This window comes from Saimiri boliviensis, chromosome 5 (genome assembly GCF_048565385.1).
Source record: "Saimiri boliviensis isolate mSaiBol1 chromosome 5, mSaiBol1.pri, whole genome shotgun sequence".
Taxonomy (NCBI): Eukaryota; Metazoa; Chordata; class Mammalia; order Primates; family Cebidae; genus Saimiri; species Saimiri boliviensis.
The window spans coordinates 27,883,451-27,910,087 of record NC_133453.1 but is presented as its reverse complement, the minus strand read 5'-3'; the positions used below and the strand labels follow the sequence as shown (position 1 = coordinate 27,910,087).

General features: G+C 36.6%; 1 protein-coding gene and 1 long non-coding RNA gene across 10 annotated transcripts in view; one reads left to right on the top strand and one right to left on the bottom strand.

Moving 5' to 3' along the window:
- The window catches only part of IKZF2 (IKAROS family zinc finger 2), a 229,016-nt gene extending 215,895 nt beyond the window's left edge, over window positions 1-13,121 (bottom strand). For 3 of the 9 annotated variants that reach the window (XM_003925577.3, XM_074399068.1, XM_074399071.1), the window contains exons 1-3: window positions 11,599-11,873; window positions 10,009-10,057; window positions 9,161-9,265 (exon numbers count right to left, since the gene is read on the bottom strand). In XM_003925577.3, the coding sequence (XP_003925626.1) occupies window positions 9,161-9,265; window positions 10,009-10,057; window positions 11,599-11,601 (157 nt within the window). In that variant the 5' untranslated portion in view covers window positions 11,602-11,873. Of the gene's footprint in view, window positions 1-8,923; window positions 9,090-9,160; window positions 9,266-10,008; window positions 10,058-11,561; window positions 11,874-12,858 lie in introns of those variants that run through there. The other 6 variants (XM_039470175.2, XM_003925578.3, XM_074399070.1 and 3 more) reach the window with 4 other exon arrangements.
- A 271-nt stretch (window positions 13,122-13,392) lies between these two features.
- Window positions 13,393-26,637, top strand: part of LOC141584548 (uncharacterized) — an 82,152-nt gene continuing 68,907 nt past the window's right edge. Inside the window, exon 1 of the long non-coding RNA XR_012517620.1 lies at window positions 13,393-13,519. This is a non-coding gene — a long non-coding RNA (uncharacterized LOC141584548). The remainder of the gene's footprint in view (window positions 13,520-26,637) is intronic.

Sequence of the window (26,637 nt, the reverse complement as noted above, 5' to 3'; positions counted from 1 at the left end):
ACTGGGTTCCTACAATCTGTACAATGCATATGCTGGGGATGAAGAGGTACGACCATTTTCCTCAAAGATTCACATCTGGAAAATCTGATTAATTTCTTTATAATCAATGTGTGGCCCCCAAATAAACCTATATGCTTTAAAAAGTCACTTAATTCACATTCAGTGACTAAGACAGCTTTCCTACTAAGTAACATGTAATACAACCATTTGCTATAAAATCTCATTTGCTGCACTCAGATCGCTTCAATAATTTCATGACACTGGTTTGGTGTTTTTTTTCTTCTGACCTATAAACTGCAAGTGCCTCTATATCACCAGCTAACTTAAGGTATCTTTCTCAGGTGGCAGTGCTATTTTCCATCTTCATCTAAAATAGATATTAAAAACTTTTAAACTGCTGACATCGGTTATTGAGATTTCTGTGAATGGAAGTTTGAATTTATGGCAATAGTAGTTGAAGGAAGTATCCTTCATGGGCATTGTAAGATTGTCTTCATAGAGTTAGGCTATAAAATCAACATTTTACAAAGTAAAGCAGAAATATAAATCACATTAAAGAAAATGAATGGACCCCAGGCCAAAAAAAACTGGTCATAACCTGATTGTATGTATTAATATAGGTTAAAGACTCAATGTAGAGGATTTAGCCAAGGAAGCCAAGGGTGGGAGGGAATGACTCTCAGAAGTATTTTGGTTCAACATACATCTAGGGAATCTAAATCCATGTACATTCAAAGGAGAAGGAATTGGACAAAGGACTTCAACCATAGTTATCCTAATGGCAACACCATCTCTATTGTGATGCTGAATATATTAGGCTCTCTTAGTCTGATGCCATCAAACATTTGAATTATATAACTAACTCCCTTTGTTCAGATTCCTTGCTCACTAAATGACCTTTACTGATTACCCATATAGGTCAGTTCACAAGAACAAAATGATCTGGTCAGGCCAACTAGAGTGATACAGCTCCTATGCTTGTTGGTTGGGGGAGGGGTGTGTGTGTGTGTGTGTTTTATTTTTAATTAACATCTAAACATAAATTGGCAATCTGATTTTAAATATCAATTTCATAAACTTGTTTAATGTCAGTCAACCTTGAGATACAGATTCACTCTAAGTGTGCTACAAATCTAGTTTCGGAACTTTCAAGGATGAGTACCAAATCCTGCATTATAAATAATTTTGTAGGGAAATGTTATCCTGTAAGAACTGATCTAGGTGGCTGGTTGCCCTTTTGTCTGTTTCACTGTACCTCCTCAAATTTATACACGTCTGAAAAACTCTTGGAGGTAAAAGGTGAGAAGCAGCTCATTAATCTATAATGGATACAAGTCATGGTTAGCACATCACACTCATTTACTTCTAAATGTAATAAGCAGTATTATGATCTCACAAAAAATATCAATTCATTTGAACCCTTGAAGATAACATCCTTTTCTGAAAAACACCTCAAACGTATTTTTTGAGCCCCAGCACCAGCAGTGCATCATACACAGTAAGTGCTTAATAAACGTATGCTGGATCAATGATCAAAAGATGAAAAATATCTCTCTAGGGAGTTCTGAATCTCCACATACAGGAAATCTCAGAAGAACTGTTTCTAGCATTAACATTCATTTGGAATTCTATGGTGTCTTAGGTAATCAGTGCTTACATTTTTTAAGATGAAATTCTGTAATAAATATTTTAGAATATGTATGTTAATTAAGATATATGCTACATTTTCCCCTCCAGGTAACCTCATCCCAAGGGGCATAATGTTATATTTTTAAAAAAATTAATTACATACAAAGTCATTTAAAAATAATATATATTATATCTGCATATTTAGCTAAAAGTCTTCAAAAAGGCTCTGGTGAGGAATATTAAATCCTTAGCTATTAATGTGGCAAAACTGACTAGTATTTAGCTAACAACCTGTAATAAGTATATAATATTTTCAGTAACATATTTATTTATAAAGAAACAAGTTACAGAATAAAGACAAATCATTAGAGAAGAGGCACTAGAGTATATAGCATGCACTTGTCTTACAATTTTTTAAAAAATATAGAAGTTATGATATTAGATATACCACAAAATGTTGAAGAGCTTTTTGTCCAAAAATCAGTAAGTCAATTAATTAAACTTCTGAGACTAGCATAGGATTACATTAAGCAAAAAAGTTTATTGAAGCTGTGCACATACAATTCAATATAGAATTTTGATTTAATGGGCAATTGAGGAAATAAGGTCACTGATCAAATACTGAGAATTACTTAGACATGAATGTTTTTAAAATATGATATTAAACTATTGTTAAAGTTATATGGGCAGAAAAGTAACCAAACCATGAGGTAATACTAGTTTTCACTAATTAGGAAAATTCATACTTCGTCTATAAACACGTGACTAATTGCTATCAGCCTCCCAAATTGTACCCTATAGATGTTTCAAACCAGAACTGAATTAAGCTAAATCTTTTCTAGGAAACCTGCTCTAGTATTTGCTATCTTCACTGACAGAACATACCACCATCTATCCAGTAATATAGAGGTTGACTATCTTCTCTCCTTAATTCTATTACCCAAGTACTGTCTACTTTAAGCTACTAAATATTATTTAGATCCTTCTCCTTCCTATTTATCCCACTACTGCTAGCTCTCATGACTTGTCAATCACCGAAACAGACTGTTAAAGATTCACCTGCCTATAGACTGTCCCCATCCACAATCTTCTTCTCCACACTGTAGTGAAATAGATCCATGTCAGTTAAAAAAGACTGAAGTCACCAACTTTGTTAAAACCATTGACTTCCATGAAAATGAAAGTCAGGTTTACCCTCATACAAGATATTCCATTATCCTGTCTTGATTAACTCTCCAAAGTCGTTCCTCACCTCAAATTCTTAGACTCCAAGTTTACAGTCTAGAAATACCAATTTGCTTGTATTTCCCAGAATACTGCATGCTATTTCTCACCTCTTATTGTGGGTACATCATTTATTGAAAAAGCCTTCCATTTCTCCCCTAAATACTATTCATTTAATAAGTCTCGGCTCAAGCAGTCTAAACTAAAAACATCTTTAAAACATCTAAAAACATCTTTCTAAACTAGCACCATTTCTCATCCCCTATAATAATCAAGACATTCAGCTTACTACAGGAAAATGTCCTATTTAATGTCTGTCTGTCCCACTAGAGTATGCGTTCCTGGAGGAAAAGGACTATATACTATTTATTCACCTTTGAATTCACCTTACAATATCTGGTACATATGAGGCATCTCACAAATATTTATTGATCAACTAGAATTGAAAAGCAAAATGTTCAATAATTGCATTTATAGCCTACTTCAAATAATTAATAATTGCATTTTAAGCCTACTTCAAATTTAAAACACCTAAACTACTATGCTCGAGTGCACAATCAACAATTAAACCAACAATTTTATTAGGAATCATCAAGTGAGAATTTACGGTACTACCAGAAACATCAAATGAGGTTAAATTTTAGATGAGGATTCTGTAAGAATTGATTCTCCATAGAAATAGGTTACTCTTTGGAGAGAATTTTTTTCTTTTTTCATTTGTAATGACTGGTATATCTGGATCACCAATAATAGCAGTAATTTCCTTTACATATAATCAAAACCACAAAACTATACTCAGGAATGTCGAGCACCACCCCTCCCGAAATTCTTCAATTCTGACATATAGACAAACTCTACTTCTTTCTTAACCAAAATCTTCATAGAGGCTTTAAATAACGGAGGAGTCCTGCTTCAATTCTTACCCTAAATTGTCAGAAATCCCTATCTCTGTTCTCTGGACCTGTGTAATAAACAGGAAAGAACAAAAGACCCAGATTTCAAATAGATTTGGATTTGAAAACAAACTCTTTTTCTTATGAGTCATAGGTCCATGAAAAAGTAACTTGACTGCTCTGAGTAACAGCAGCAGTGATTATTTATTGTGTCTTAGCATGTGCCAGAAGTTGTGCTAAGCGTTTTGCATATATGGCCCTATTGAAACCTACAACAGCGCATTGAGGTAGGCATTGCTTATCCCCATCCTACAGATAAGGAAACTGGAGCTCAGAGATGTGAAGTGACATGCCCAAGGTCACACAGGAAAGCAGGAATTTTAAGCCAGGCCAGCATAATTGCAAAGCCCATATTTTTAACCACTCACAAGCTACTGCTTCTGAGCCTCAGTTTTAAGTGTTATAAAATGGAGTTATTACTTGCCTACCTCACAGAATTGATGTGGAGACAGTAAAACAGTAAGCAAAGCATCTAGTATACTAAGCGCACTCAATAAAGGATGGGATGCCCCCTACCTTCTCTCACTCCAGTGGTGATTATAACATTTATAATAAAGGAAACCGTCCCTAAATAATCCTTACCTATATCAAAGCAGAGATATACTGAGTCTCAGTTAATTCACAAAAAGAAAACGCTAACGGGTCAATGAATACATTTAACATAAACAGATGTAAAGAAAAAAGTAAAGAAAAACAACATATTCTATCTCATTTTAGGATTAGAACCATGCTATTGGTATTTCCAGATATGATAAAAATAGGTGAATATTCAAAATATATCAATATATCAAAAGTTAGGAGAGAAGAGCACGGAACCCAGACATGAAAATTCAATACAGCTTACAGGAAGACTCCCAAAGAGAACATAATCAATGATGTCACATTTTTTTTTTAAACGGTACTTCCAGCAGAAAAAACAGATTTTAAACAAAGATAGAGACAACGAGGATAATCTTTCCACCGTTAAGTTGTTTTGTTTTTTGAAAACAGATTTTAATTCACAAATGAAGCTGCCTAAAAAGACGGGGAGTTGGGAGTGGAATGAAGTGCAAAGAAAAAATTATAGCAATTTTGCTGTTATTTACCCACAAATATATATACCTCCTTCACTTTCCTTTTTCCCCCTCTTTTCTTCTCTTTTGGTACATAGTTATGACACTTATCTCTGATTGCTGTAAACAAGTTAAATCAGAACTATTTTTACTTAATTCCCTAATAAATAAGAACTAAATGTAAAGTACATTGGGTATATACACAAACTTAAGTACCGTGTCTTAAAACAGGAAGATTTTACATCAAGCCCATCTGGTGTTCTATTAGGGTGTGTCTTACAGAAATTCAACCAAGGGTGACTGCCAAACTAAGCTACAGAAGACAACTCAGAAAGCTGGTGAGTCCCATAATATAGGCTGTATTTCAAAAACTGCATTAGAATACCCTCTTGAAAAGATTATCTGATATCACTCCACCCTCATAATAACACTCTTCTGTTTCTGAAATATTGTTTTTGCCACAAAAATATGGGCCAGCATTGGACACAGCAGACACCCTGAGAAGGTGACATTGTAGAGATGGCAATTATCTAACTAACCCACATGGTAATATCATAATTTTATGTCCCAATCCTGATAACTTCATCTTTCTGCTAACTTCTCTAAGAGGTAAATTGATTTCAAGTCTCAATTTCCACATAAGAAAAATAGAGATCATAATATACTTCTGCTTCACTAGATTCTAAAAATGGAAACTAGCTGAGAAAAAAGCTAATGTGAAGCACTCTGAAAAGAAAAAACTAGATTCCCTGACCTGATTATTGGTCAGAGCCTTGTAAAACTAGACTTACTACTTCTTCCGATTCCATACATGCCACCTGGCCATCAGACTGATAAATAGCATTGACTGTACAGTTGATCCACTTAAGAGCTTTAAAGTAACAGAAACAAATTTTGCATCATAATGTAACCATTTAAGTAACTACCTGCAAGGTGAACTTATATATAAACATTATAAAAAATAGATAAGAAAAATATAATTAATTTTAAAATGTTGAACTTTAAGCAATTTTCAAAATAATCAGCTGCCAGTATAGAACGGTCTGAAACCAATCCTCAACAACTATGCAAGAACTGAAAATGAGCTAACCAAGAAACAGAAGGAATCACAAAGTAAGTTTTTCATCTGATGGGCCGAAATACAATACGGATTATTTCTATATTGTTCTGAGATGTCTGCCTCAGATTCTTAACTCCCAGATTCTATTTTTAAAATCACTTAACACTGTGTATTTCCAATAGCCATCAAGGCATATACTGTCATGCCTGACACTGAAGATTGCCAGCAGACTCAATATGTACACTAATGATCTCAGGCAACAATGCCCATCTTCTTATCAAACAGATCCTATTTCAGAAGAAAAAGTTCAAAGTTCTCTAAGAAAATTCATTCAAAACCATAGGAAGTAGTCATTATAAAATGTTAGGATCACTAATACCTCTTACTTCTTCTTAAGTTTATCTTACATGCTAAATTTTAAAACCCAAAACTGTCAGGCATTATAATGTAACATTTTTAGTTCTCTCCCAAGTCGCCAGTGCTCTTTTCTAGCACTGTCAAATAATGATAGCTGCTGTCATTATTTTTATACAATAGCTGGCAGCAAGTTGCACAGAAACCCTTCATCTTAGAATAGTTACCAAACAGCTTAAACAAATGCTGGGACCTTACAGTAGTACTGACTACCTTCCTAAAGCCAAAATAAGTGAGCTCTTATGCCTTAGTGATAGTTTTTCTGGCCAGAATGTTAGCTCTTTTATTTTAAAAAATATATTTTACTTATTTTATTTTTTAAAACTGTTTAAAAATAACTTTTTTCCTCCTTACACATATATTCCCATCCTCTCCTTCCTGCTACTAGAAACTATCTTAAAGGTTTTCACATTTACTTTTAGCTTTAACACTTTCAATCAAAATTGCAGTTCTGTTTTTGGAAACAGTCACCCTTCAGGAAGTATATATGAAGATATTAAAAAATGCAGAAAATAAATAAGCTCTTTTCATTTAACAAAGTCAACAATGCATGTAAAGGGATTTAGGAAAACCAGTGATCTCAGACACAAGTGATTCGACAGGCCAGATGCAAACAAAAATTATTCTAAGTCAAAAACACATCAGAGTGACCAATTCTAGGTCTCTTGTTCTAATTAATAGACAAGAGTCCCTCTCTATCACTATTTGCTTTGGTAATCTAAAATGCTGATATTCTCCTAGATCTAACAGAGAGGAAAAATGGGTATCTTCTCCATCTAACACCTAAGTGGGTAACCTAGATACTGTAAATAGAGGCTACATAAAGGATGCAAGAGACAGCTCTGAAGTGAGAGCCAAAATATTTAACCTGCAACTCTTTGGAAAAGAACCTGAAAACATGTGCAGCTTAGCCAAAAACTGTATTAACATGGAATTGCCACAGGCTAATAAGTTAAAAAACTCTCTACCAAACATAAGTTTACTGTTGTTAGGTGAGAAAAGCTCAAATGTTAAAAGCACAGTTCTTATTTGTTCAAATTGCATGCCTACACTTTGCAATGTTTATTTAAAAAGATGAGTGAACTGCCTTTCTGAAACAAAACCAGATTCAAATTCACAAATAAAGCAGCCAGTTAACCAATTGACAAGCATTTTCCTCTGGTTGTGTCTAGGGGATGACAGTCAAGTCTCTGATTAACAGTTACTCCCTACCCTATACATGCAATGTTTCTAAAGCCAATAGATAACTAACAGAAACTACATATTAATCTATTTTTACTCTTTAGGAAATCATGTGAGTTATCTGAGAAATAAAAATATATTATACCAAAGAACTAGTATATTGAAATATAAAAACTCTATTGCCTAAATTATAGTCATAGTATAGTTTTTATCAAATAAACTAGCAAAAAAAAAAAAAATGAATGCAAAAGGTCCATTTTGAGATTAGCATTTCAATTTAGTATACATTCACTCATTAACTTTACTAGCATTTTCTTTCTAAACGATAAAAGAATTATAACGACTACTTCTTAAATCTTCCTCATTACTTAAAATAACTACAACTTTTAAATAAATAAAGCAAACTCAAATACTTTAATCACATTTCAAGTCAATAACTAAAATTACTTAAAGTTAATAAATTGCAAAATGTATTTAATAGTATTCTAAATGAATTGCTTATAATTCAGTAGTCTTTCCTAATTATTAAGCTTGTAGCTTTATAATAAAGTTTCAAGAGCTGTTAGAGAGAACTAAAAAGAAAAAGTTGCTCTCTCTGGATACTCAGAATGAACTTACGAATATGCTCATAATTAAGTAGATGATTCACTTCTCTTAGTTATTAAATCTTCAGGGAGGAAAAAATGGAAAGAAAATGCCTTTCCTTCACGTATTGCCAAGATAGAAAACTTGTAAATTTAATTACATTTACATATAAGTCCAATGTTCTTTCTATAATATATAAGAATAAAATATAAATTGAAAGTACAAAGAAAAAAATATTTCAAATTACTTTTGAATAAGAGTAATAAAGCACTTGCACTTGATAACTAAACTGATAAAACATTATAATTAAGAAAAAAATCATATACTAAATAAAGGAAAGTATTTTGTCTTCTGTCACTAACAGCATGTAAGTTGTTTTCTTATTACATGAAAACAATGTATCAATACATTATCAATACGATGTATCAATAAACAACACTTTATCAAAAATAGTAGCCCAAACTGCCTTTTCCTACAAGTTCAAAACACCTTTCCAAATTTTATCAGTTCTTCTCTGGACTAACTGCTTTCATCTTTGTTAGAGAAATGGATATAAATAAGTTCTATAAATTTTCAATTACACTTCACTTCCAATGCTTTGGAGAAGAAACATTCACATTTTTTTAAAGCAAGTAACACTGTAATACTACTACTGATGGTTTAGCTTTCTACCAAGGCAATATAAAATTATTTTATTTTTTAACTGTGAAGAGTCCTTTGGAACTGATAATTCCACATTTTTAATCCAACAACAACAACAAAAAAAATCCAGTCATAAACCTGGCAAGTCAAAACAATAACAAGCAAATTCTAACCTTTCTTACCTGATACAGGTAAGCACCAGCTCCCAAATGCCACCTTGGGATAGTTCAGACTAGTAAGCAGGCTCATATTTTATAATACTAGAATGAATAGGAATAAATCTGTGTTGTTCTTTCTTTAGCAAAATCTATAACTGTAGCTACACCACAACGTGAGAGGACCCCACACACCTAACAAATTCAAGTCTGTTGCTGGAGAAATAGAAAAAAAAAAAAAAAAATCATAAAATGAAGACTTACTGCTTGTCATGTGACTTGGTGAGGCATGCTGTCCATTGGGTGTGCTTGAAGTGAGGTCAATAGCCATAGTGGAGTGCTCCCTTTCGGGCGAAAGCTCATTGTCACCTGCTTTCACAAAATAAAATCTTTTGGTTTCTATTCAATGACACATAAAATGTAATTACTAACTTTGCTTTATACACCCAATGGCATGCATAGCCTTCAAACTGTAAGGTAATACATTTTTCCCTTAAAAGAAACTATAAGGAAATATCATTTAGAAATACAGTTGAATGAAATGATGAAAAGCCAAAATCAACTCGCAATAAAAAAATTAACAAAACTTTATCTCAATAGTCTTACGAAGTTGCTGATTTCTAAAGTATCTTTCAGTTAAAAAAATGACTTTTCTTTTAACATCTTATTTAATTATTAAGTATATAGCACTTATAATGAGCATTTTCCAAAATGCTGGCTATCAGAGAGAAGGTGGAAAAGACGGGTAGCTACAGAAATGTCAAGTTAGGAAAGCTAATTCTCTTTCACATAATAAAATTAGGTTACATAGTAGTAAATATTTAGTACACACCGCATTAGTAAACACACATGTAACCTGACCTATTCTAAACTTACAATAAAGTAATCTGCTAGCTACTATTAAGTATACTACTTAACTTAGTATCTATATTTTCTTCTTATTTCACTTCTGTGCTGTTATTTTCTCAAACTCATTCAAAGGTAAAATTGTGAACAGATAGAAAAAGAGAATGCAGAATTATTAATAAACTTTCATAATCCAGAAATTAAAACACAGGTAATACAAAGGTAACTTTATTATCAATAACAAATTAATGAAAACGAATACTTACACGTTATATAGCCATCAATAGCCTCTGTTTCCATAGTCAAAGTGCAATGCTGCAAAACAAAAGATTATATCCTTAATACAATGATTCCTTTCAGTATCTACCATTAAATTCTTTATTTATTTGATGCTTCAAGCAGTTAGTCCATGTTGCTGCTGCAACCTGTGTCCAGAAACATACTACAGTGTACTACTGTATGTGCTCATTTGCAAGTCACTGAACTCTTTCTGCAAATGATCTGATTCCTGCTGGAGATAGGATAGGAAAGATAAGTGTGCTGTGAGATGGGCTAGAGCAAAAAAGAAATGACTGTCTTGATCAAAACTTATTGAGTTTAAAGAAAAAAATAGGAGGTACACCGCAAATGTGTCAGCTTTAACTGGGATTTAAGTATTTTACCATTCACTACTTCCCACAATCACACTGCAGTTTGAGGATTTCCCCAGTATACAGATAGCTCTATTCACAATTGTTGCAAGTTGGTTCATCATGTTCTAATAGGGAGGGGGAGGACAAATAAACATAAGAAAACAAAACAAAATAAAAAACTTAGTGCCCAACGGTGTCTTGAAGATTTCTACAGCAGTTGGCCAACTCCCTGACTTGTATTGACATTTTAGCCTACCCCAAGTTCTCTGTAAGCACCTGTTCAATGTAATCTTAATTTCCTGCCAGACCATGCTTGGATACAAATGCCAAGCCTATTTAATACATTCTGATTTTGAAAATTTCATAAACTTTAGTTGTGCTGGAGGGAATCACTTAAAAAAAAAAAAACTTTGGCCAATTATTCTCATGCACGAATGACACAAAACAGAACTTAATACTCAGAAACAAAAGTAAACTATATGAGATGACACCCCCTAGCTCTGAATCACATAATGAGAAGATCAATAATCTAACTGTATTCCGTGGGGGGAAAAAAGTTTAAGAATTGACAAGTCCTGAGAAGATTTTTACTTTCCCCGCCCCCCACCCCTTTGGCCTTGGTCCTTTTTGCCTTTAGTTTCAAAACTCTGACTGCACCAGCAGCTAAATTATTCACAATGAGCCATTTCTGTATTGATCGCCAAGTATATTTAGCCCTGGCTCCTGGAATTTCTCCATTACTTACTGGAAAACAGGCAGCTTCACTTCTTGTCTCCAAAACCACTTCCCTTCTCCCTCCCCTCCCCTTCTTCACCACCACCCTCCCTTCCCCCCCCAAAAAAAAACTTTTCTTTCTTTCTTTATGGAATAATCAGATCAAATTCCCAACTCACTCACTACATAGCACTTAAATTTCAACCTGCTGTACTGTTATCACATTCTTTAAATTATGATTACATAAGGCTTTAAAGAAAGATCCGTAAACTTTAAAAGGGGAGCAGTTTCTTCGGATATTTTACAAATGAGCTTATCTCTTTAAAAATGTACACATTTAACACACATATTAAAAAGAAAGAAACGTCAGGGAGAAGCGAAAGAAGGCTGCCCCATCAATGAAATGGTTATTAACCCTCAGAGAAGGAAAGAAAGAAAAAGAAAAAAGAGAAAGAGAAACGAAATGTACATACAAAAGAAATTGTCCTTTGATTAAAAAAGATTCATCACCATTTCCAGCTCTGTCGGGAGATCTCAGCTTCTTCTAACCCCTCAAAGAGGAGGTGACAATGTCGGGCTGAAGATAAACGGAGGGAGAAAGAAAGAAGTTTTTTGTGTTTCCCCCTTCTCTCTTTCCCTCCCTTGCCCCCTCCAAGCCAAGCCCCCTGCAGAGTTCAAGGGGAGGAGGAAGGAAAAGCACTTTACAGGTGGGTCATTCCAAGCCCAAATCTAGCAAACAGATCGGCTGATAAACAAAACCAAGAAATGAGAGAGAAGGAACACCCCCCTTCTCCTCCTCCTCCTCCTCCTCGTCCTCCTCCTCCTCCTCCTTCCACCCCTCCCCCTCGTCCCTTTGGGATGGTCTAGTAGGAAAAGTCACTCAGGAATGGCACCACGTACTTTCAGGAAAGAGGAAAAAAAAAGAGAGAGAGAGAGAGAGAGAGAGAGAGAGAGAGAGAGAGAGAGAGAGGTCAGTCAGTGCTATAGCAATGCGATTAACAAGAGAAAAAACTTGATCCACCGGTTCCTTAAGAATCGACCAAAAGCTAAGACAAGAAAACTGAAAGAAAAGGAGGGGGGGGTGGGTAGAGGGGAGGGACAGTCAGGCAGAACCCAGCTAGGAACCTAGGCCAACTTCACAGGACTGGTTTTGGCCCTTGGCAAAAAAGAAAAAAAATTAAATCTTAATTCCATCTCTTTCGCCCATACTAGAACCTGTCAAAGTGATTTAACTGCTGCCTTTGTATATGTGTCATACCAGGTTTTGTTTTTTTTTAATTCCAACAGGATCTGGATACTACCTTCTATCTGGACAGCTGCAATTTATTCCAGCTTACCCAATATTTGTTCTTGGAATTCAAGTTAAAACAAAGCAAAACAAGTCCAAATTCATAACAGCTATAGAGATGAGAACTGATTAATCGATTAACATCCCAGAAACAGATTACAAGGAGGGGACAACAAATTAAGGCAGAGGACATCATTTTCAACCCGATTCCCTGAGCGTCCTTTACAAAAATCATTACCCTAATCAGAACCACAATCCATCCATCCCAGAGAAAAATACCTACATTATTATTATTACTGGTTAACAGCAACAAGTCATTTGATCACATCACAGTGCAAAACGAGATCCTATATAATTATACTTAACTTTGAAAACACTCCCCCCTTTGAAAATCATACACATATTTATATATAATCTATGAATCAGAAGACAAATAAAACAAGAGCTGTTCTTCACCACGCAAAAGCCAAGCGGAGATTTACCTCAGCAGTGCATGCAGTAAAATAATCCCATCACCCTTTTGTTTGTGTTTACTGTTAATGTGTCCTCTGTCTTTCTTTCTTTCCTGTGCCTAACGTGTGTTTGTGCACTGCAGTTGGTGGTGGAAACTAAGGCAGTGGATCTGTAGCTAAGGGTAATCCTGTTTTTACTTCCTCCATCTTCAGCGAGGAGCAGGGTTAGCCCGGGACAGCTGGTCAAACCCCGAGAAACCGATCCGGCGGAGCCCGAGCACATCTCCCCCGCCGGCCGGGCTCGCGCAGACGCCCGCGGGCGGAGGGCGGGCTGGCGGCGGCGGCGGCGGCGGCGGCGGCGGCAGCGGGTGGCGGGCGGCGGGCGGCGGGCGGCGGAGCCCGGGGCGCGGGCGGGCGGACGTGCGTGCGCGCGCGTGCGCGTGTGCAGGGCCCGAGCGCCTGTGCGTGTGTGGATGAGAGCGTGTGTGTGCGCGCGCGCGGGCCGGCGGGCGCGGGTGCGCGGGTCTGCGCGCTCAGCCGCTCGGCGCTCTCGGCAATCGATTACAGGACAAGTGCTGCCCCGGCTGCTCCGCGACGGGCGCAGTCTCTCGCGCCCACCCGCGCGCCCGGCCGCGTCGCCCCCAGCCCGTAGGTCCCCGGACGGCGGACCCCGCCTGTGACGGGGGCCCAGGTAAACCGCTTCCCGAGTGTGTCACGACGACCCCCAGCCCCCCTTCCCGTGTCCTAATAAACCTCACGTTTTCTGCTGACTGGAAAGGAAGGCTTGGAACGGTGAGGGCACGTTCATTTCGGCCGCGCGAAGTTTTCTTTCCAACTGGGATGGGCGGGGAGGCCGGGAGCAGGGAGCGGGGCGGCGGTCCCGGCGCTCTGCGCGGGGCCCGGGAACCGCGTCCCGGCCGCGGTCGGGGAGTGCGAGTGGAGCCCTCCCACCCGCCGGGCTCCGCCGCCGACTCTGCGGCCCCATTTCGGAAAACGCGCGGCACAGACCGGGACGCGGAGCGCGATCAGAGGGGTCCTCGGCGATAGACTGAGGAAGACGTTCACGTCTGAGGTGGCGCTCAGCTGTGACTGTTTTGAACGTGCCTTAACACTGCAATTTAAAATTAAAGTATTCACTTGCTTTTTTTCCCCCGGGGCATGTGCCACGTCCCCCAAAATCAAAGGAACAGATGAGGGTCCAAAAAGTTGCTCCCTGTGAAGGGTTGCCTATCACTATCCATCACGGCTCCTTTATTTGGAAAGACCTTAGGTGAACCGTCCAGAGAAAAACAAATGCATATTCTTTCTACAAATAGTAGCATTTAGGATCTTTCTTGACCACATTTGCAAAAAGAGGGAATAGAGACTTCTGTAATTAAAGGGAAAAGGAAAATGAAAGGAGCTGAAAATAGTGAACTGTGTAGTCTGGGTGGCTTAAGTTTGAAAACACATGAAATTATCAGGGCTGCCAAACAGCGTTTCAGAGAAACCGTATCACAGATTGTGAAGAAAATCAATGCTGGAAGAGAAGGAACAGGCACCATTCTCCTCCTACTCCTTTGAAGAATCCCAGAAATAGTTGGTGAGGTTTTTTCTGCTGAGAAAAAAACAATATATTGAAAAATCATCGAGTACCTTAAGCACCACTCTGTAGGTAATTTTGGATAGTGTCTTTTCTTTACATGTTGATGTAGGGAAGGGATTTATTCACATCTACACTAAATATTGGATACCATATAACTTGTGTGATACTGTAGCTTTTATAATGAATTACTTCTTAAAGCTTTTTTCCCATGCATTGTGTTATTAAACAATTGTAACGATAGTCTCTTTTTGTTTAACTATAGAAAATGGTAGGTAGTGTGACACAGCAAACAAGATTAACAAATTTTCATTGAAGAGAAATTATTTGGGCTCAGGCTTACAATATCACTTGATGATTTTAAGACAAACTGCAGTTCCTGTGAGTTATATGTTGGCAAAGCAGATTTTTAAACGGTTGCCAGTTATTTAACTAAAATTAGTTGGGAAAGTCTGGGTGGAGAACCAGTTTATCATTCTAATCATCCCAAAAGACAGCAAATATTTTAGTCTTAAATTACCTCAGAAAATCTATATGTTGTTTATAATATGTAAATGCCCAATATATTAAGGATAATATAACTTTTATAAATTGTAAAACTCAGCCTAAGTGTTTAGGAATCTGTAGAGTTATAGAGATCCTTGAAAATATGAAATAAAGATAATCAAAATTAAGATGAAATGCCTTTGATAGATTACACAATTTAATTATTTGGTAGAAGAGGATCCATTGTGAACTCTAAAAGATACATCTTCAAGTACCCCAAAGTTACCAAGTTGATGTAGTCCTTGTCCTTGGTTTATTAGAGCTTAATTTCGCTTCCTTGAAGCCTGTCCTTTTCAAGAGGTAACTTTCATTGGCTCCCTAGTCACCAGAGGCACACTTTCCCCCTCTAGTGGCTAAGCATTCAGACACTTTACATTCTGTCACCCTGCCTCCCCATGAATGAATCCCAGATTTTGGAATAACAAAGATCTCATGAACACCCAGGAGAATTAGACCATCTGGGCAAAGGTTTCCCTCTTTTTAATATCCCACATTCCTTTCTTATTTGCAGATTATGGTGTATCTAACTCATCCAGAGAAATCAAAATTACATTTTCATACCAAGATTGGGGGGTTTTATTTCATGTCTGTGGAGTCTGTAGTCCTAAGATTCACAATGCAATCCACTCATGGGAAAGAACCCTCGTATAAACTGTAGTAATTCACTTTGTTCAGAATTTCTCTGGGTAGTTTTGTGGTTTTGCTGAGATGGAGTCTCACTCTGTCACCAGGCTGGAGTGTAGTGATGCGATCTCTGCTGACTACAGCCTCCACCTCCCAGGGTGAAGGGATTTACCTGCCTCAGCCTCAGCCTCCTGAGTAGCTGGGACTATAGGCACTCACCACCATACCTGGCTACTTTTGTACTTAAAAAAAAAAAAAAAAAAAAGAATCTCGCTCTGTTGCCCAGGCTGGAGTGCAATGGTGCCATCTCGGTTCACTGCAACCTTCACTTCCGGGGTTCATGTGATTCTCCTGCCTCAGTTTCCTGGGTAGCTGGGATCACAGGCACCTGCCACCACACCCTGCCTAATTTTTGTATTTTTAGTAGAGATGGAGTTTCACTGGCCAGGCTGGTCTCAATCTCCTGACCTCAGGTGATCTGCCTGCCTGGGCTTCCCAAATTGCTGGGATTACAGGCGTGAGCCACCGAGCCTGGCCTCTCTGGGTAGTATTTTTTGATAGTAGTTAGAGGGTGCGTTTATTTCTGGTCTTTGCCAGAAGACATAAACTGTACTCATTTTTTTTTAAGGTACGTCTATAACTATACTGTGCATTAAAATATAACACCAGGGAAGTGGAGTACCACGTTCTTTGGCCACTGTATCCAGTTGTAGAATTAAGTTTTTACTTTAGGGAAGAGGTAACGGGATGGGGTGGAAACACAACCTCAACCCTTACCATTTTTCATGTAGCTGGTTCTTTCTGATTGTCCCATCCTACCCAAACTGCTCCTTCTTACATCAACTCCTATCGTAGCACCTTGAATATTTCCTTCATAACATACTTTGTAAGTATTTTATTAATGTGTTGAGTTTTAAAATAAAATCCGTCTTTCCCACTAGAATATGATCTTTTGAAGGGCAGCAATTACATCCTGGTTTTTTTTAATTGCATTTTAGGTTTTGGGGTACATGTGAAGAACATGCAAGATTGTTGCATAGGTACACACATGGCAGTGTGGTTTGCTACCTTCCTTCCCCTCACCTGTATCTGTCATTTCTCGTTTACGTCCTGTTAATCGTTGTTTTCTCAAAAGTAGCACAATATTTGTCACAAGTTGGTACTCAATAAACATTTATTAAACGAATGAATATGGAAGAAATTATATACTCAGCTAGTTTTCATGTATTAAACTCTATTTTCAAAGTACAAAGGGTAAAAAAGGTCAGATTTCAAAGATACATGCTGATTTCATAAAGAATTTGGTCAAATCTTGGCTCGTAAGTCATATTAGAAATTGCCTTAACAGGTCAGCTCTGTCTTGCAAGCCATGCAAACAGTCTGAACCTCTTGGTAGATAACAGTTATATTTGCAAAATGTACATAAAATAAAATTTTATGAAAATTAAAAATAAAATTATATAAAATTAAATATTTTAAAGTTCATATGTTAATTTTGCAAATATAAATATGAACATTGGCTAAAGTTGCATATAAAAATGCAATTTGGAATAAAATGCACTTATGTGACCCCTCAGTTTCAAAAACAAATTATTTCCTGTTACTCACTGAGAATTCATGAATCAGGGTGACTGTCAATAAATGAAATAGGTTTAATTTTGTAATCACTAAGTGTGATCAGCAAAAGAAAAGTTTTACTAGGCAATGTAGCTAAAAGGTACAAATACGGAGTATTGGTTTTGTTTTCTTTGAGTAGTTTATCTATTTTAGATTTGAAAGCCCTAAGAACCCTTTAAAGGAATTTGGATAAAATCACCTTTTGTTTGCTCAAGGAACTCACTCTATGTTTTTAAGTTTTAGTGTTGTTTTTAGCAGAAGGTGGGAGGGGACAATTGGGAAAATTGTAGTTCTTTCCTAAAATCAGAGAAATTTTTGGACACAAATTCTAAATTAATTAATTTATTTAAATGGCTTTATTGTGCTAGAAATAGAACGTAATCACCCAGAATAGTTACCCTAAAATAACTTGAATCCCTGAAAAAGTTAAGGTTAACAGGCACACATAAGCATAATGTTTTAAAACCGATAACTTGTTTTATTTTTGTCAGGTGATGTTGTTCTTGTCTTTGAAGTAGTGTTCTCTTTTTAAGCGGGATATGGAACAATGGTCTCACTTACTCCTGTTGACCTAGATTGGCACTATGAAGAAGCAAGAAAGCCAAAAATGGAACTGCCTTTTCAAAGAAAATATTCTAAGATACCAAATCCAGTTCATAAGTTAAGCATATAAATACTGTCAAACTTTACTTCCCTGAGTACACTGATAGTCTGGGGTCTATTCAACTGGCCTATAAATCCCACAGGGTGAGGGTCTTCTAATTCCAACTACCTTAAACAATAGTTTCTTTTAAGAGTTCTTAAGTGTATCACTTTGACATTAGAGATAAGGTTCTTGTGCAAATACCCATGTCCCTAAAAAAGGTAACATTATGACTTAAATTCACACATCGATAGAATACTATCAGATTTCTTCCAGAGAGTGTGTTTTGATGTAGAGCAGGTGATAAGCTATCTCTGTCACAAATGAGAATTATAAATTACAGGAGTTAAACCAATGGGGTAAGGACCAGAAAGTTTCCTGAATAAAATGAAAGCACACATTTTTAAAGGTGTCATTAAAATCCATCCCTATTGCTTTCAAAATGCAGATGTGTTCAGCATTTGATGAAATGAGTTTCATTAATGCAAAAATGAGGGAACTTTGAGCTGGGTCAAAGTTCAACTCTAAAAGAGATTGGGGAGACCAATCAACTCTAAAAGAAATTAGGAAGATCATTCTTCTAAGAAACCCTAAAATTTTAGAGCACAGAAAGTACAGAGAAGTTATTAGAATCCTCAATAAAGTGTTAATTCAAGAAATGAAAAAGATATGATTCCACTTTGTGAAAACATAACTTACCAAAAGAGGATAACAAAGGAGAAGATGCCTAGTGAGCATTAATTTAGATACAGGGCAAAAAACACTCTATAATTTGGAATACTTTTTAGCAGCTACATGTAAGAGATTAAAAAGAAACTTATTTTGCTGGAGACCAGAAGGAAAACCAAACATAATCATTTGACTTTGGAATTGGGAGGTGAAAATAGGACAGACTACCCTAAAGAACTGTAATATCAAAGGTTGGCTTCTGCAAGAGAGATCCATACTCTAAAGCAGAGTGATGACAGGTTGCATCTCAAGGGAAACATTTGGTGGTTAAACTAGTGCCAATAGCAGTATGATACTGTCTTTTTAATCCTGTGAAAAGCTTGTGGAAGTACATACCCAGTGTTTGTGAGAAGTTTCAACTCTTTATAAACCAAAATTCTTTCACAGTAAAGCAAAGTCTAATCACTTGCTTAAACAATTCTGTATAGACTGAAAAAAAAAAAAAAAAAGAGAAGCACATACCAACAGATAGTAAAGGAAATAATCCAGGGATTTCACCTTCCCCATTTTTATAGCCAGATGGTTACAACCTAGGGAATTGAGAACCATATAGGGATAGAACTGGGTAGCCATTTTCTGTTTTATAACTCTGAAAGAGGGTGTGTGCTATGGAAAAGGGAATTGAATCAAAGAAAGGTCATTTACAAGTAGTAAAGTCAAATGTCACCTCCCCCAAATTTCATGACTGTGGTTTAGAAAAAGGTTAGCTTAATATAGAACTTAGTGTGACATTCTAAACTGTCTCAAGACATGATAGATGAAGAAGAGACTAACACCATCAGTGTATCTCCCCCAGCAACTGTGCTGAAGCTTCTCAAAAGTACTTAAAACTTGACGTCATGATGAGGTACTAGACACCTGGAAAAGTCCCACTCAGTAGACTAAGAATATCACTCTAAATCCTGTAAACTATATTGCAGAAATGGCCACTTTGGAAGACTGTATTTTTGAAGTGTACTGTTATTGAGAAATCCATATGAAGAATCAGTAGCATTTTGAATTGATATAACTCAGGTATCCCCAAAATACGGCCCACGGGCCACATGCGGCCCCCTGAGGCCATTTATCCATATGATTTCAATGAAGCTGGAGTATCGGGGCTAGGAAAGTCACATATACCATTTTTATAATTATATGCATTTATTTTGTGCCAGGTACCGTGGTAAGCATGTCACATTAATTATCTCATTTAACACCCACTGTGATTTTAAGAGAGGTAATATTATCCTCATTTTTCCCATTAAGAAACTGAAGCTTAAAGATGATATTACCTTGTCTCTGGTCCCACAGCGTTAGAGCTAGACAGTGTCAAATTCATGTTTTAAGTTCTAGAAAGCCCATATTCATAACCATCATACTATAGTCTCTCTAAATTGCCAATTACTTTCATCAGTCATACAGACCTCTTACTGTAGTTAAATCCAGTCTTAGGAGTAATACACTGTCTATTTTTGAATCTCTTGAAAGAATACTGAATGTCCAGGGTGTTTTTAGGAGGCTGATTGAATGTGGTATCAACATAGAACTTTTTGTCAAACCCAATACTTATCTATATGTGAAACATTACCTCTTTGGCTGTAGTATATTAATATCACATATTTCTTAATATCTACTTTGAAATATTTACTTTGAGCTCTTCTGAATAAGTGAATGACATGAGAGAATCACTGAGAGTGAATTGAAAGAAAGCTACCTTATAAAGAATTGATTTAACAATCAGTGGTGACAAAGAGATCCAGATTAGAACATAACTTTAAAGTCTGGGTCACCAAGCATATTTGCACATTTTATTTCAAAGGAGATAATTTCAGATTTATTACTCCCAGAAATATGGATCATACTTTTCTTTGTGCAGACATACTTCACCTACATGTGTAAATAATGAATGCATGGCTTTCTGTGATAAACACTAATTTTAATGGTTATGGCATTCTTAAATGATATTTTGGACTTCTCAGGAAACATTTTTTTTTTTTTCCGGTGGAGAGCAGCTCTCAGTTTATAGTAAAAGTCAAGTCGAACATTTTGCTAGGGACTATTACATGAAGCATGTGAGATTAGAATGTTTTTCTCATTTTTAATATATAAATACACTTAATACTGGAGTAGAGAAGCATAACTATAATATTTTAATTAGAGTTTTCTATCTCATGCATGTAGAAGTTACATATTTGCTCTCTCATAACAGGTTATTTTTCCTAAAAATAAGAAGTCGTGCTTTTATTTGATAACAAAGATACTATTTATTTGAAAAGCCAATCAGTGATTTTTGGGGAACTCTGCTTAAGGACATTTTGAATAATCTGTCCTAACCCAGAAGAGCTTCCTAAAACATTAGGTAGTAGCCAACAAATAAAATGAATGTGGTATCTGACATGTTGAAAATGTATTGTTAAAAAAAAAAGAAAATATATTGTTTAACATTTTTCCATGTTTATGTTGGAGACTGAATGTTTGGCATCAGACTGGTTGAATATTCAAAAAGAAATGGTGTTTCTTCACAACATAATATGGATGACAGAGGAGTGCCTTGCTCCCATGTCTTTGGAAATGTTGCCTTCGGAGGTCATTTCTGATGTAGGGGGACACTGCCGGCTGTCAGGCCTGGTGCCGTTAGGCAGTCTACCATACACAAAACTCCTTGATGAGTTCTAAACCCAACATTAGCAAGTTTCTGATATTTTCACTCTCTGTGTGATTTTCCTATGTGAAGGGAATATACATGATCAATATATTTTTCTTCAAAAATAAATGATATTTCTGGGTTTTTTACACCTATTTCTTATGAGTTTAGAAATGTATGGTTTTCCTTTCTAAGAACAGTACAGTAGTGCATCTGTAAACTTGAGTTTAAGGCTAATGGCTAGTCCCTTGAAAGTGGAGCTCCCTAAGGCCATGCCGTTCAGCACTGTCGCTATCACCTGACTAGACATCTCTCCTGATCCTTGAGAATATCATGGCCACCATCTTTCGGCCAGCTTTAGAATGTCAGTGGATTCATAAGCAAGCCAGCCTACTTAAGTCAATTCATGAGGGACAGCAATATTTTTGAGAAAGCCTGTCTACATGGAGCTCCTGAGATCTGAGAGGAAACCCAAAAGATCTAAGAATGGGAAAAGGAGAGATTAACACCATCAAATTCTGCCTATAATAATGACAGCAGAGTTCTTGAGAAAAGAATAAGTGAGGGAATGGAGGCTGTCAGTGTAGACGATAATTTCAAAAAGTTTTGCTATAAAAGGAAAGGTAGAAGCTAATAGCTATAGGAAGATGTGGGATTGAGGGAAGTTTCTTGTTTGTTTTGCTTTGTCTTTTAAGTAATACCTTGACATATCTCAGTGCTAATGAGAAAATTAGTAAAGTGGGGTCCCTGAGGGAATAGAAAAGAAGAGGATCTTTTGCACAGTTATCATGAGTAGCTTCAGCTAGAAGAGGACATACTTCATGTACTTAGGATAAGTAAGAAAGGAAGGTTGACTGTGGAAGTAATTTTGTAAGTTGTCATAATGGGAACTTGAGGAAAGGTTTGAAGGAAGTATCAATGTTATGTATTAAGGTTGAAAAAAAAGCCACTTGATTGAAAATTTAGGAAGGGTGAATAAATTTGAAATAGTTGCATTTTTAAAGAAAGTGAGAGAGGCTAACTGAGAAAAAAATGCAGAAAAAAAGGCAAGCCTAATAGAGGACCCAGTTGAGGCTGGTGACTACAAATAAACCATCAGTAAGCTGTAACTGTAGCTGGGCTCACAGCCCAGATATAATCTTGAAAAGAATGAACCACGGGATTGATCCAGTGTAAAAAATGCCATGGCTTGCAGAGATGGAAGGCATTGAATCCAAGAAGTTGAGCTTGACTTAAAGAAATGAATTGGAGTGATAGATCACCAAGTAAGCTATACAAAGGATACCAACAGAGAGAGTACTGACAGATAGAAGTAAAGGGATACAGAGACTTTGATTGGGTCCCAGGGAAGCTAAATAATTTGCATAAGGGAATAGTGACAGATAGGAAGGTATGGAAGATTATGAACAGAAATTTCTGATGGGCAACAAGTTGCCAGAATCCAGAATGGAGGTTGAGAAGTCATGGCCCCTAGGGGATGGAATATCAGAAACATGAAAGGATAATCAAGAGATGTAGCTCTTGGGGAAGAATGGGAGCTATTGGACTAGGCGCTAAAGTCTATGAAGAATGAATCCCTGGAAAACTGATAAATGAAAGCAAGGAGGAAGAATTGTGAGGTGGTAGCCGGAAAGAATGAGCATCAGAGGAACTGGGGTTTTACTTGAACGTGTGTATGTTCTGAAAATGTCTTTGGACTATGTAGGGGATGCTGACTCCATAGTCTAAACTTGAGCAAGATGAATCAATAGAAAATGAAAAGACTTCACTTGAGAGGACTATGGGTAAATTTATGGTATGAGCTGATTTGCCAAGAACGGTCTCAATTTACACCTATAGTCCTGGCATAATTGTTAATAGCACTGGTTTCTATGTCACATTATATATCCATCCTAGATGAGAGGGAGTAACAGCCTCAGAGAAGACCTCTTTCATTTAGGCAATGCTGTTTTTATGGTTTTGTGTGTGGGGAGGGGGTTGTTGTTTTTGTTTTTGAGACAGAGTCTGACTTTGCCACCCAGGTGGAGTGCAGTGGTGCAATCTTGGCTCACTGCAACCTCCACCTCCCGGGTTCAAACAATTCTTCTGTCTCAGCCTCCCAAGTACCTGGTATTACAGGCATGTACCACCATGCCCGGCTAATTTTTGTAATTTTTGTGGAGACAGGGTTTCACCATATTGGCCAGGCTGGTCTCGAACTCCTGACCTCAAGTGATCCACCTTCCTCAGACTCCCAAAGTGGTAGGATTACAGACATGACCAACTACAGACGTGACCAACTGCACCCGGCCTAGGCAATGTGTTTTTTTTCTTTCTTTCTTTTAAAGAGATGGGAAGATGTAGATGATTTCGCCTGTTTGTTTTTGTTTCTTTTTCTTAAAAGAGGAGTTCTAGGGGCCATAATGAAAAATATTGAGAGCATATTAAGCAGTGAGATATTGATTCAGGAGAGAGGAAGTTCTAAGTAGTGTTGTAATTGGGAGTGCAGAAGAAAGGAGTTGACCTCTTCTTTAGCTCTCATCTTCCATTTCAATCTTTGTGTCAACTTTCTCATTCTTTCAATCTGGAGTCAAGTGGACAATCAAATGTTCACAGGTGAAATATACCTCTATTATTTATATCTTTGCATTGTTGTCAGTGGTTGCAGCAGTTACTGTACTGCAAGGTGACAGATTTAGGTAAGAAACCTTTATAAACGTTTACCAGAGTCCAAGTTCCTGCAGATCACTGCCATACAATGACTCCTAATTGAGATGATAACCTCCAACTATTTGCTTTCTCTCGCACTTATGTTTTGAGTGTTCTTTATTCTGAGCTTTGGCAGATTCAGCTCTGACTCTGCCAACTCCATTACTTGCTTCAAAATCAGAGTAAGAAAACAAGGCAGCTTAAGGCCTCTGGATCATATGAAGACTGGTTTATTCATCGAAGTCACTAGATTTTGCCAAGCATTGTACACTGAGAGCTGATGACGAAAGGATTAGAGTACTCAAGTCAGATGCCAATGCCAAAAAGGAAACAGAAATTACCACCCTTGCTAAAAGCAAAATATTCTTAATTCTCTAGTCACAGCCATAGGTAAAATGCACCTTCAAAGACCATTATAACATGTAGCCAAATTGTAATTGAAGATTCCTTTTTCTAAAAAAGAAATGATTCCAACTCAGTAATCACAGAATCCTTTGTTACAACATCATTGCAGGAGACCTTTAAGTCCAGTGAGGTCATTTGTATTTTAGTCTTTACATAATATGTTACTGTAATGCAACAAAGGCATAAAGCTTATTGACTTAATGTATGGAAGTGTAGGTAAAGCCATTTCTCTGAGTTAGGGGTATTCTTCAATGACCATGACAAATAAATATTAAATTAAAATGGGGGATTTTTTTCACTTTCTAGAAAATATTCATTCTAGGTTACAAATAGACTGTCCATAGGGATCCTTAAAGTAGTAAGCTAGCAGCATCAATTCAAAATATGTATCATTTGTTTAAAAATCTATACACAATTTTTTAGAATTACCTCATAATCAGCCTCACTGCCTAAAACCATGGTTCAGACTTGTTTTCTGTACCTAAGCGATCCACATGTTAAATATATTCCTATTTAATTGCATATTTCATTGCTAGAAAAAAATTCTAAGCTGGACCCACCACCCCCCCTCCCAGCTTCCCACTCAATTCTACAGGAATATTGGAGTATTGGAAATGTTATAGCAGTTTGAAAAATATCCCCCTAGAACAATATTTTTCAAATGCCTCGTTATAACCCATTAGCAGGCTGTGTGTATTTAGTCAGTCATAACCAGCATCTAAAAAAGTAAAACAGAATCGAATAGAATACATTTACCACACATAATAAGGATAAATGAAAGGTAAATTTTTGTATCAGAGGTATATCTATCTATCTATTGGCCCACCAGGTAAAAGATATTTTTACTACCTGTGGATTACATGGTCAAAAGAAGATGGAAAGCTACTGGCCAAGATAATGGATAAAAAAATTGAGGTATATCGTTTTACTGAAATAGTGTACAGCAACTAAATACTACGACAAATACACACACACACACACACACACACACACGTACTACATAAATCAATACATATATAAACATACAAGTACCACCACAAAAATCCCTAAAATATTAATTGAGTAATATAAGCAAATGGTAAAAGGATTCTTACATAAATTGTTAATTCTTAAAAACATAGAAAACAATATGTATTATTTTTGTATACAGGTATGTGTAGCAAAAGAATTATATAAAAGTAAGGCACCACTTTCAAAATAATAGTAACCTCCAGGGTGAGACAGGGGAGGATGAGATGTATCTGCAATGTTTGATTTCTTAATAAACACAATTCTAGAAGGCAGGAGACTTTTGTTCTAATTTTGACTCTGCCATTATCTGTTTTACTCTGACTGGGTGACTTCATTGCTCTTGTCATTGTTTCTTCCTATGTGAAATTAAGGGATAACACCAGAGAGTGATCAAAGTGTCAGGCTGAGAAGTTAATTTGTGTAATGAAAATATTTAGTCATCTAATATTTAGCCCATAGAATTTAAATGATTGCTCAAAGGTAACCAGTCAGCTAGTGGTAGAACTCAGGCTTGATAGAGAGAAGTCATCTGGAATCATAGTTTTTTGTTCTCTACCCTGAAATTGTGCCTTCGATGAAAGATAAAAGGACATGGCATCATTTTATATAGGATGGTAAAATCAAGAGATTACTGTTATCCTCATCTTAATATATGAAGTGGGTCTTGTGACCCATGGTTCTTATAATGCTACTGAAGAAGAGTATATTTTGAAAAGGTCAAATATAATCAAATGTGTATATGTTTTTACTGTTAAATTTTAAAAGCAGTGACGATCACTGTCAAGTGAACCTTTAGTTTAGCTATGCTTTATCTTAAATAATTGATAGTAGCCTCTAGTCCTTTGATTTATAAATGGAAAAACATAAAATAGTTCTTTTCAAGACTGGTTTGTGGCTACTTTTTGAAGTTGGTTGGTTGATTTATCCACCAATACATCCTAGAGGAATTCAAATTCAGGGTAAATTAGAGAATAATAAGAGAAACTGAGAAGCAAAGGAGAAGGAAAATACCAAGAAATTTTGGTTATGAAAAAGCCACAGATGAACACAAAACTTACTTCTACAAACATAGTAATCACATGAAAGAAGAAACACACTATTGGTTATGTAGCTCATATTGCCTAGGAAGCCTGTGAAATCATCAGCTACCCTCCACCCCCCAAAAAAAAATTCCGAGGTTGATTCTCCAAGAGGAATTTGACCCAGGGGATACTGGCAAAAGTACCATTGGCTATATAATGATCAAGATCTTTCAATCCTGGCCTGGCTCGATGATTTACTGTGTTATTTAACAGTTGGACAAGTTTCTTAATAGTCTAGTTTTTTCACCTGTTAATGGTA